Source organism: Schistocerca cancellata, chromosome 6 (genome assembly GCF_023864275.1).
Source record: "Schistocerca cancellata isolate TAMUIC-IGC-003103 chromosome 6, iqSchCanc2.1, whole genome shotgun sequence".
In the NCBI taxonomy this organism is placed as follows: Eukaryota; Metazoa; Arthropoda; class Insecta; order Orthoptera; family Acrididae; genus Schistocerca; species Schistocerca cancellata.
The window spans coordinates 678,239,416-678,251,868 of record NC_064631.1 but is presented as its reverse complement, the minus strand read 5'-3'; the positions used below and the strand labels follow the sequence as shown (position 1 = coordinate 678,251,868).

General features: G+C 41.8%; 1 protein-coding gene across 4 annotated transcripts in view; it reads left to right on the top strand.

Moving 5' to 3' along the window:
- Positions 1 to 12,453, top strand: part of LOC126190856 (BTB/POZ domain-containing protein 6-like) — an 81,482-nt gene that overhangs the window by 46,230 nt on the left and 22,799 nt on the right. For all 4 annotated transcript variants that reach the window (XM_049931451.1, XM_049931450.1, XM_049931449.1 and 1 more), the window contains one exon: positions 2,971 to 3,107. In XM_049931451.1, the coding sequence (XP_049787408.1) occupies positions 3,001 to 3,107 (107 nt within the window). In that variant the 5' untranslated portion in view covers positions 2,971 to 3,000. The remainder of the gene's footprint in view (positions 1 to 2,970; positions 3,108 to 12,453) is intronic.

Below are 12,453 nucleotides of genomic sequence, written 5' to 3'. Positions count from 1 at the left end.
CCGTAGACATTCTGCAAGCGCCTATGAATATCTGAGATGCCCTGGTTTTCCGCCAAAAGAAACTCGATCACTGCCCGTTGTTTGCAACGCACATCCGTTACAGACGCCATTTTAACAGCTCCGTACAGCGCTGCCACCTATCGGAAGTCAATGAAACTATATGAGACGAAGCGGGAATGTTTGAAAATATTCCACAAGAAATTTCCGGTTTTTTCAACCAAAACTGGCCGAGAAAAAAAATGTGTTGCATTACGTATTGAACTGCCCTCGTATGTGTAAAGTGTGTTGCAGCTAATTAAGTGCTTTTATTTTCAAATAATAGAAGAATAAAATCAGGATATTTATGCGCATTGTGTTATGCTGCCTCGAGACACGTACTTGTCTCATTGTGTTAAACCATTTACATAACATTATACCTCTTAATGAGAAGATTATCACAGCATTTAAAGTTTGATCAATAATTATGTGAAATACTTGACGCATGAATCTGCTGCTGTGTACAGAACATCATTCTAGTCAGTTTCCTTGTACAATTGTTGAATTTATTTTTTCCTGCCCTTCCCAATGAGTACCACACATATCAACGTCTTTCTGTAAAAGTTCTACGACTGAAGTAATGATTTGAGACAAAAAACAAATTAAATTTTTCATTCTCTTTTTCAAGGTGAAAGGTCTGAAGGATGGTGTGGGCATTATCAGTCAGCAACAAAACATTTATATGTACAAGATTATACTTTACAACTATGGGAATAAATGCAGTCTCACAAAATTCCATAAAAATTTGAATTTCCAACTGCAGTACTTTCAGTTAACCAGTAATTCAGTTGATCAGTATTTGGATAGTTAGTGCTTGCTGTAATTAAGTAAAACTACTACAAAGAAAACCAATTGAATTCAAAATGCAATATTTACTTATTTTATGCCCAGCAAACACACAAAAATATCATTCAGTCCCAAAAAATGAGTTACATATTGTCATTATTGGTTATACCTGAACTACATAGTAACTGGCAAAGAAGAGGAGCTACTAGTTTATACCTGCCAGGATTAAAATATTTGATGGTTCTTTATATGACAAATAATGCCCATTTATTTCAGTTTTTGAAAATGCTATAATGGTAACAAATACAACATTGCAATTTCTAGTCCCATTTTATTTCTCTTCGTTGCCATCAATGTGCACTTAACTGCATTCAGTACAGCTCATTCCAACTGATGCAAAATTAATGACACAGCTAAAATATAGTGAATGAATTTTCTTGTGTTGTTTACTGTTGCTGTTTACCGTGAGTAGAACGCCACACCTCCATTTATAAGTCAGCCTATTGGCCCATTCCGCAAGTCATCTGAGCCTCCAGCTGTCCGCAGACTGAGTGCCACTGGGTTGTGACCTCAGATGTGTGCTTATATTCTCAAGGCTATCATGAGGCTTGTTTTAGAAGACATGACTCAAGAATTTGTTGTTCCTCGAAATACGCACTCTTTAACAGACATACAGCTATATGCCGTTTCAAGAGAAATATACGTTGGTCCACTTTTCATTGCCAACATTTTTCTCCACATTAGTTAATAATTATATTGACGTTAAGAAAGAGCTGATAGGAAATGGCTCATGGATTTGTGAAATTGTTGCAGATCAAATAGTTAGGTTATCACATTTCTTAACAATGAGAAGTTGCGGAGTTAGCTCTATAATTTTAAATGTTCATGTTGTAACAAATTTGACTGTGGATAGTAAGGAGCTGGCTCTAGAAGAGCTGAAAAGACAAATATCTGTGTGTATTCTAGTGTGACATAAGCTTAATAGCACATTACATTACATCCCTCAATCATGCTCGGAAAAGTTAGTGACAGAGCACTGGTTGTAGCAACCATGGTTTAAGTACTTGACTATCATATCCTGTCAAAATAGTGTAGAAGTTCAATGGCATTCTAACTTATTTTTATTGAAAGTCTTCAGCTAATCCAACATGGCCACAAATCTGAATAAACCAGCAAACACTAAAAAATTGTATGTGCTACACTCTGACAGAAATTGGTAACTGTGTTGATGGTGATGAGTGGTGGAAAGATGGAAAGCACACAATGTGTGGTGAGATTACATCAGGGAAGGGGGTAAGGAAACACATGCTCATTGCTCCTCTGAAACTGGGTGGTGGGGAAGGGGGCAGGCATTTGACGTCTAAATGGAGAACATGACAAGGAAGTTACTAGGGAAAAATCTGACAAAAAGTACAGGGAAAGGCAGGGTACACAATTAATGGAAAAAATAAGGAAGAATTTAGTTGTACAAGAATGTAGAGTGAGGTAGAACAACATTGGGGAGTGAGGGAGCAAGTATGTTGGTATTTGCGATAAAGGAAGGCTGATTTTTTGGGAGGGAATGTGAGTTCTTGATTTGTTAAATGTTGTTTCTGACACTGTTCTAGGTTTCATAGCATAAAAAAATTATCTTGATTTATGTGATAGAAATAATGGTATTTCAGGTACGTGTCAAGAGGTCTAAGAAACCAGAGACCTATGCGTCAAGAAATTGTGCCTATGTTGTGAAGGAAGCCATGGACAAGAATCTGTGTGTACTGACATCATTGTATCAATATTAAAGACAGTCTTTATCACTTTCTTTTGGGGGAGGCGGAGGAGGAGGTTTTTTTTGGGGGAGGAGGAAGATGTTTTGTGTGTTTCAGAAAAGGAAGGCTGAAGAAGATAGAGATAATTTATTTAATAGTTTGAAGTAACAAATATTGTGTTCTTTGCATTGTTACATGAAGTGAGAAATAAATCATGTGAATTAATGAATAACACTAAGGAATTGTTCTCGTACATTTCAGAAATAGCCCTTATCGACACAGTTTTTATTTTCAGTTCCAGTATTTTCCTGAAATCTTGGTGCATATTTTACTTATAAAATGATCACACACAGCTTCTTTACATAATCTTTCAAAAACAAAATGTTTCTCTTTATTGCAGTTGTTTTCTGTTCACAAGTTGTTTCTTGCCATGTCAAGTCCTGTGTTTGAGGCAATGTTCTTTGGAGGTATGCCGGAGAAGGATGAGCCTATACCTATACTGGATGTACAACCTGAAGCATTCAAAGCTTTGCTTGAGTACGTATTTTAATTCAATATGTAACTACAAAATGTTTTTTTGAAATGAATGATACACAGAAAAAAAATTCAAGCTTTTAGCACTTTGATTTTGCTCGTGTCTCACAATTTCATATCTGCCCAGATATTTTTTTACTTAAAAATGACAAAAGGAAATACAGTTAGTTACTGTATAAAGGAGACATTTCACTGTGACATGCACATAAGGAAGAGGTGACTGGAGTTCGTCTGTCAAACATGTTATTCTTTATGATGGCAATGAAGTGTTGTTTTGCTATCGTAGCTTCAAGAATACCTCTATATATAAAGCTGGTGACCATCTCAACCCAAATGTCCACATTATTTGTGGATTCTCTTGTCTGATAGAGCAGTATTGAAAGGTGTCTGTGGGTTTAAATAATAATAATAATAATAATAATAGATAGACCAGTTGGCTCACTGTATTTGAACTCTGGTGCAGGATATGTACTAGAACCTTGAGAATGGTCTCTCTTTCTCTCTCTCTCTCTCTCTCTCTCTCTCTCTCTCTCTCTCTCTCTGTGTGTGTGTGTGTGTGTGTGTGTGTGTGTGTGTGTGTGTGTGTGTGTAGAATGAAGAGTGCTACTCTACTATTAGGGGGATGTATGCAGTACTTTGCAGTTTCCAGACTATACAATCTGATATAGGAATTATTTCAGGAGGAAAACCAAGACTACCACTCAGGAGACCAAAGAAAGCACCATTGGCTACTCAGAAGTATAGGAAGCTACTTCCAGCACAGTTTCAAATTAACATTTCTGTATGGTTAAGATAATTCCACCCAAAGCTCTTTTATATTAACATTGTAAGTATCATTTATGTTAATGACTGAATCACTACACATACAGAAAAAGTGGTTTTTATTGCTAGAAACAAGGTTTAGCAGATCCACTAAAAATCCAAAGCACATTGAAGTGAAAAGCAATTACAGTTTAAGGCAAATATAAGAAGGGGACAGTAATAAAAGACAATCCTAAACCACAACATTTTGAGAAAATTATAAATAGACCATTCTTATCGCTGCACTACCTACCTTGAGAACAGTCCCCACATGGCACCTACCCAACAGTTTGATGACATAAATAATAAATGTCGGACCAGATCTCTTGAATTTTGGTGCTCATTACCAGTTCCAGTAATGATAAATTATTGAAGACTGCAGTTCAACTTCCAAGTTGAAAAAGAATCATCCACATTCAGCAACAGTATTAATGTTAGCTGCTGTCAGCAAATATTATACATCTATGTATGAGATTTAAGTTTTTGAGTGGATGCACAGCCAACTGACAAGAAACATTAACAGCAAAAAGTGTCAATATTATAGACAGTAAAGAAATGATTGTTTTGAATTCATCAACACTATATACAAAGAGGAATCCTGTATCCAAGTTCCACAGTATTGAGGGAGGAAAAAAATAGTAGTATCAACAGATCAGTTGCAACCAAAAGGTAAAAATCAAAAACAACTATGCATACACCTTGACAATGCACTAGAGACAGACCAGTAAAAACAAAAAAAAAAAAAAAAAAACAAAAAAAAGTAAGTCTGACATCTAAATGGAGAACAGGGTAAGGGAGTTAAGTACCATGATTTTGGCCTAGTGACATGGACATTCAGCCTGTTGGAAGATTGTCATTCCCATCAGGGATGACATCCAACATGAAGGAATACAGTGATAATTACGACATAGTAATAAGCTTCCCTGGTGTAGAGAAACAACTGAAGGTTTTGAAAACAAGTAAGTTACCAGGTCCAATAGAATCTCAGTTCAGATTTACAAAGAGTATAGCTTGCATTTGTTGCGAATATCACTCTCAGTTTGAATACAATACACTTTTTTGAGACTAAGCAGCTTATGCCCATGAATCAGCATGGTTTTAGGAAGCATAGCTCGTGCAAAACTCAGCTTGCCCTTTTCTCACATGGTATATTGGGAACTGTGGATGAAGAGTAACACACAGGATCTCCAGAAAGTGTGTGACACGGTGCCCCATTGCAGGCTGTTAACGAAGGTACGAGCGTGTGGAATAAGTTCATAGATGTGTGAGTGGCTTGACGACTCTCCCACTTCTGGTTACAGAAGTGTGGCTGGGCATCACTACCTAATATTGCCCCGGTTCGGAAATATAGTAAATCTGGGGCTGATGCACAGAGCAGTCTGAGTTGTGGCAGAGAGGTGGGTAGTCTCCACGTGACCTGTGTTTACGTTCGGTGATTTTGTTGTTTCCTCTTTGTTTATTGCTCTCATGTTAAATGATGATAAAACAGATTTTTGTGACCGGGAGCTATCAATTGAATTAAAATACGTTCACATAATTACAGTAGACTAAAGTATGTTATTAGTTTCAGATTTTATTTCCACCTTTCTGACAGTCAAGCATTAATTGCCTTGCAGAACAATGAAGTTATTTTTGTTGGTTTGCTAAAGAAATTTGTCTTTTATTAATATTTTCTGCTGAGGCTGTCAATTTATTTGAAACGAAGTGTTTAATTTCACACTATTGGCTAGTTTCAACTGTTCGCTGCATTTCAAGTGCACATATGGCATTATGCCATAATAAAGAACCAAACATCAGATAATACAGTACTGGTACTCCAAGAAAATTTACATCCGAATGTGGACATACGAATGTGCACTTTAAGCCGAATTATTGCATTTTAGTATGGTTCACAAAATTCCGATGCTCTTGAAGTATCCTCTGATTTCTTATTTCTTTTATGACATAATATAAGATCTTTTCATGTTTTACATGTACGAATATATGGGCTTCCTGTGTAATCGTAGCTGTGCAAGCGCGGTGACTCCTGTTATCTGGTGCTCCCTTGGAACTGCTGGAATGAACCTGTTTCTAACAGGTTGCAGGAAAATATTGCGAATGGTGGTTTGAAAAGCGTTACATTCAAAGCAAATTTCCTTTTGCGCAAGATGAACTATGTGCGAGAATGTACAGTGAATTTCTTAAATCACAGCGTTTGACTCTCATTTAAAAATCAACTCGTTGAGGACGACCATTTAGAAGAATTTTGAGCCCACATAAGACATTTACGTCGTTATTAAAAATTTTACTGGCACATTTGTGTGATGGATCTTAATTTAAACCATTAACTTCTCTTATTTGTGTGTTCGCGCTACTTAAGATTGATCTTGCTATTGGATGACTACATCACGTGTCCTATGCTGTCATCAGGGGGCGAGATCACATTTCATGAGCTATGACTGGCTTACAAAAGCGCATCACAATCTCAGTTTCAATGCTTCGGAAAGCGACAGGCGTGTTTGGTGGAATTGAAATTTATACTTTCATAATAAAAAAATATGCAGTGTACATGTTGCTGCACATCAAAGGTCTTTCAAAATGTGTTTTCCCCCCTGAGTTTCATTTTCTAAAGTGCCGGAAAATTCTACGTTGGTATATAAAACCATAAACATTCAAAGGATTAATGAGCTTTACAGTGCCGAGGAACAGTATACTGTCACTTAACATGGAAAAAGTGTATTTTCAATCAGGAGAAAGTGTATTTTTAACCGGGAAATCTGGGAATTTTTGTGTGTGTGTGTGTGTGTGTGTGTGTGTGTGTGTGTGTGTGTGTGTGTGTGTGTCCACGTATACATCCTGTTATAGGACCGGTGTTGTTCTCTGCATACATAAACGTTTTGGTGTACAGGATGGGCAGCAATCTGCAGTTGTTTGCTGATGATGCTGTGGTGTACAGTAAGGTGTTGAACTTGAGTGATAATACAAGACGACTTCTAGTTGGTATGTTGAATGACAGCTGGCTCTAAATGTGGAAAAATGGGTGTTAATGTGGATGAGTAGGAAAAACAAACCTGTAATGTTTGGATACAGTGTCCTGCCTGACACAGTCACGTCAGTGGACATTATGTTGCAAAGCGATATGGTATGGAATGAGCATGTGAGAACTGTGGTAGGGAAGGTGAATGCTCGACTTCGGTTTATCGGGAGAATTTTAGGAAAGGGTGGTTCAACCCTCCAGGGCTCGCCGCTCTTTGGCGGATTCGTGCTTGGCCACCTTGGGGCCCCAGCCTTTGCTGCATCTTTTCCCTTCTGTGCTGCACGTCTGTCCTTGACCTTTCCTCCGAGGACAGTATTCCGTCTCATGGGGGACTCACGCTGCTCGTAGTCAACCCATCTCCCTGACTACCCAGCTTCAAGCTGTTGCAGTTTGCATTTTCCTTCCTAACTTCTTGAACTTTTCCCCTCTGTACTGTTTACATCCCTCTTTCAGTGTCACCAGGTAAGACTTCCTCCAGCTTATTGGGCCATTCCCTCACCCCTTTCTGCTGCTCAGTGACTTTAATGTGCACCATCCCCTTAGGGGTTCTCCCGGAACCTGTCTGAGAAGTGCCCTCTTGGTTGACCTTCTCAATCAACTTAACTTCATATGCCTTAACACTGGGGCATCCACGTTCCTTTCAGACTCACGCACACCTACTCCCATTTGGACCTCTCCTTCTGCACTACTCAGCTTGCCCTTGGTCTTGATGGGTCTGTTCTCTCTGACAAGTACTCAAGTAACCATTTCCCATGTGCTGTCCATGGTGCTACAGAAGAATGCTGAAGATTAGATGGGTAGATCACAAAACTAATGAGGAGGTATTGAATAGAATTGGGGAGAAGAGGAGTTTGTGGCACAATTTGACAAGAAGACGGGACCAGTTGGTAGAACATGTTCTGAGGCATCAAGGGATCACAAATTTAGCATTGGAGGGCAGTGTGGAGGGTAAAAATCATAGAGGGAGACCAAGAGATGAATACACTAAGCAGATTCAGAAGGACGTAGGTTGCAGTAAGTACTGGGAGATGAAGAAGCTTGCACAGGATGGAGTAGCATGGAGAGCTGCATCAAACCAGTCTCAGGACTGAAGACCACAACAACAACAACATCCGTTTGCTGACTCCATTCCCACCTACATGCTTAAAAGTCACAACTTTCTAAGACCGGCTGGAGGCTTCAATCCTCCTTGGTGACCTTTGACATTGAACATTTCCCCAGTTGTGATGACCAGGTAGAATATCTTTTAAATGTTATCCTTACTGCTGCAGAACGTTCCATTCCTTGCACTTCCTTTTTACCGCACTGTGTCGTGGTCCCTTGGTGAACTAAGGCGTGCCATGATGCAGTTTGCACCCGGAGACATGCTCTGCGTTTTCAATCATCACCCTATGATGACAAACTACATTTGTTATAAACAGTTGCATGTACAGTGTCGCAGTGTTCTTCGGGATAGCAAAAAAACTAGTCAGATTTCTTTTACTAGTTCTTTTAACAGTTCCATTCCCTCTTCTGTTGTGTGGGCCAAGGTCCATTCCCTAATTTCCGGCCTGACAGAAGCAGAGATACCCTCCTCTTCTCAGAATCGTGAGTGCTACAATGCCGCCTCTCCTATGAGGGAGCTAGGTCATGCTCTCACTCCTTCCCAATTCTCCGCTCCAGGGCCGATGATGTTCACATTCAGATGTTGCAGAACCTTTCTTTTGCGGGCAAACACTTTGTGCTCCATACATACAATCTCATCTGGGTAGAGGACACATTTATCTCACTGCTGGCAAGATGCCATTGTCATGCCCATACCTAAGCCTGATAAGGACAAACACCTTCCTTCTAGTTATTGTCCCATTTCTCCCACCAGCTGTGTTTGCAAGGTGAGGGAACATATGATTCATGCCCAGCTGCTGGTGTGGTGGCTCAAGTCTTGCAATTTACCAACCAGTGCACAGTGTGGATTTTGAGCATGCTGTTCTGTGGTTGACCATCTCTTCACTTTGTAAACCCATGTCATGAATCATTTTCTATGGAAATACTAGTCTGCAGCTGTGTTTTTCGATCTGGAGAAAGCCTATGACACCTGCTCGAGAACTGGTATCCTGCTTACTCTCTACAAGTGGGGCTTCTGTGGCAGCCTGCCCCATTTCCTTCAGGAATTTTAAAAGACCAAGTTTTCGAGGTATGTATGGGTTTTGCCTCGTCAGACACCTTTATCCAGGAAAACGGTGTGCCTCAGCGTTCCGTCCTGAGTGTCGTCCTCTTTGCTATTGCCATTAACCCTATAATGGCCTGTCTCCTACCGAGCATCTGCGGCTCCCTTTCTGTTGATGATTTTGCCATCTATTGCAGTTCTCCACGGACTTGTCCTCTTGAGTGGCATCTTCAGAGATGTCTCAATCATCTTTATTCATGGAGCAATGGCAATGGCTTTCATTTTTCCACTGACAAAACTGTACGTATGAATTTCTGGGGGCGCTATTGGTTTCCCCCACCATCTTTATATTTTGGACCTGTTACTCTTCCGTTCTTTGAAACTACGAAATTCCTGGTGGCTCCTTCTCTATAGGAAACTCTCTTTGTTCTCCCTTCTGCCTTACCTGGCAGCCCATTGTACGCAGTTCCTCAGTGGCCTATTTGTCCTTAATCGTACTTCATGGGGTATAGATTGACCCACCCCCTCTGTTTGTACTTGTCCCTTGTCCATTCAAAACTAGACTATGGGTGTTTTGTTTATGCATTTGCACATCTGTCTCTCTTACGCTGTCTCAAGTCTCAATACTATCCACCATCGTGGCATCCATTTGGCCACTGGCATCTTTCACCCTAGCCTGGTTGAGAGTTTGTATGCAGAAGCTGCCAAACTATCACTGTCATACTGCCATGACTTTCTCCTCAGCAGATATGCTTGCCGTTTGTCTGCCATGCCTGACCACCAACCCCCCTGGTCCGGGGGTGAGAATAGGCCCGAGATATACCTGCCTGTCGTAAGAGGCGACTAAAAGGAATTTCACATGTTTCGGCCTTTAAGTGATGGTCCCCTGGAGGTTTTGACCTCCGTTCTTCAAAATTTTCCTGAAGAGCAGGCCAATTGGGGAAGGGCACCTTACGTGGTGCAGCGTGTCCATTGTGCATTGAGATCTTTAGCCCACTTTCTCGTCGTTGCATTTCAGTCCCACTCATTCTCCATCTCTTATGTGAGGACACCTTCCTGGGTGCGTTTTCCACCATGCACTATGCAGTGTCACTTCCTGCGTAGACGATGACCATGAACTTCTTTGCACCTGATGCACCTGATATCCAGCACGGTAGCCAGTCTGTTGTGGTGGGGCTGCCATGTACCCTGTTGGTTGTAGCCCCCTGATCACACAGGGATTACTCTGCTGATGCCTGCTCCATTAACTCCCATGTATGCCATGGGGTAGATGCCCATCCCCACTGGGGCATTGCGACTCCCGTTAATGGCCATCCTGCCAGGTAGCCTTTGTTGTGGCTGGGTGGCACCCGTGGGGAGGGCTCCTGGTCGGAGTGGGTGGCATCAGAGCAGATGAAATATGATGAAGTATAGTCCATTATCTCTTGCTGGTGGTGAAATACCAACCGTCTCTAACCGTTCATGGGCTCAATTAAACAAACAGAAGTACGACCCCAAATCGTGCCCCTCCCTGGCCACACCATGGGAGGAACGCCAGGCTAAGGTTGGCAGCGGATCTTACTGCCCCAGTACCTTGTATGTTCGAGAGCTGATGGGGAATCTTTCATGATGATGAAGCCTCAGTTTTTTGTTGAGCCTTTAGAGGACACATTTGGGGAGGTGGAGGGATTGTCCAAAATGAGATGCGGGTCAGTCTTGATCAAAACAGCATCCTCTGCCCAGTCACAAACATTACTTGCTTATGACAAGCTGGGGGATGTTTCTGTAACCAGCACACACCATAAGAGCTTAAATATGGTCCAGGATATCATATTTCACAGGGACCTTCTTTGGCAGTCTGGCGATGAGCTGCGCGCCAATTTAGAGTGGCGAGGTGTACATTTCATCCGGCGTGTCCACCGGGCTCCGAGGGATAATCAGGTTGCCTCCGGTGCCTTCATCTTGGTCTTCGAGGGTGATACATTGCCCGAGAATGTTAAGGTGATGCTCTACTGCTGTGATGTAAAGCCCTATATCCCTTCCCCAATGCGGTGCTTTAAGTGCTGGAAGTTTGGCCATATGTCTTCCCGCTGTACTTCCAGCGTCAAATGTCGAGATTGTGGATGCCCATCACATCCCAATACTCCATGTGTCCCACCTCCCATCTGTGTCAACTGCAGAGAGCACCGTTCGCCTTGCTTGTCAGACTGCAGGATTCTCCAGAAAGAAAGGAAAAATCATGGAGTACAAAACCCTGGACCGACTGACCTACACTACTGAGGCTAAGAGAAAATTTGAAACCTGCATCCTGTACGTATGACATCGTCTTACGCCACCGCTACAACAGTTCTGGCACCATCAGCTCTGCCAACCCCAGTCACCTCTCAGAGCCAAAAGACTACTTCTTCCCCCTTGATGGTGGGGGCACTTCCCTCCCTGTTGCTCCCGTACCACCTACTACAGAAGCACCCCCCCCCCCCCCCTCCATCAGGGGATGTCCGTCCCCACTTCTAAGGTGGAGAATCGTAAGTCTTCTCCAGCTTCTTTCGCAAGGGGTCCCTTGGGTCACTCCCTTCCCAGGCTTCTGCTAGTGGGAAAGATGAGACCCACCAGTGGCTGAAGAGCTCAAAAGCAGCTGGTCGTAGGACTTAATGCTCATCCTCAGTCCTGGAGTCTGAGCCAGTGAAGTCCTCCCAGCCAGGGAAACTCAAGGAGCAGCGAGAGAAGTTAGTAGAAAAGAGAACAGCAAGAAACTCAACGTCAGAATTGATGGTCGTGAAGTAGATGAAGTTAAGGAATTCTGCTACCTAGGCAGTAAAATGACCAGTGATGGATGGAGCAAGGAGAACATCAAAAGCAGACTAGCTATAGCAAAAAAGGCATTCCTGGCCAAAAGAAGTCTACTAATATCAAATATTGGACTTAATTTGAGGAAGAAATTTCTGAGAATGTACGTCTGGAGTACAGCATTGTATGGTAGTGAAACATAGACTGAGGGAGAACCAGAGCAGAAGAGAATCGAAGCATTTGAGATGTGGTGCTACAGACGAATGTTGAAAATTAGATGGACTGGTAAGGTAAGGAATGAGGTGGTTCTATGTAAAATCGGAGAAGAAAGGAATATGTGGAAAACACTGATAAGGAGAAGGGACAGGATGATAGGATATCTGTTAAGACATGAGAGAATGACTTTCATGGTACTAGAGGGAGCTGTAGAGGGCAAAAACTGCAGAGGAAGACAAAGATTGGAATGCATTCAGCAAATAATTGAGGACGTAGGTTGCAAGTGCTATTCTGAGATGAAGAGGTTACCACAGGAGAGGAATTTGTGGCGGGCCGCATCAAACCAGTCAGAAGACTGATGACAAAAAAAAAAATTGTTAAGTGATGTTCCCCCACCACTTTGT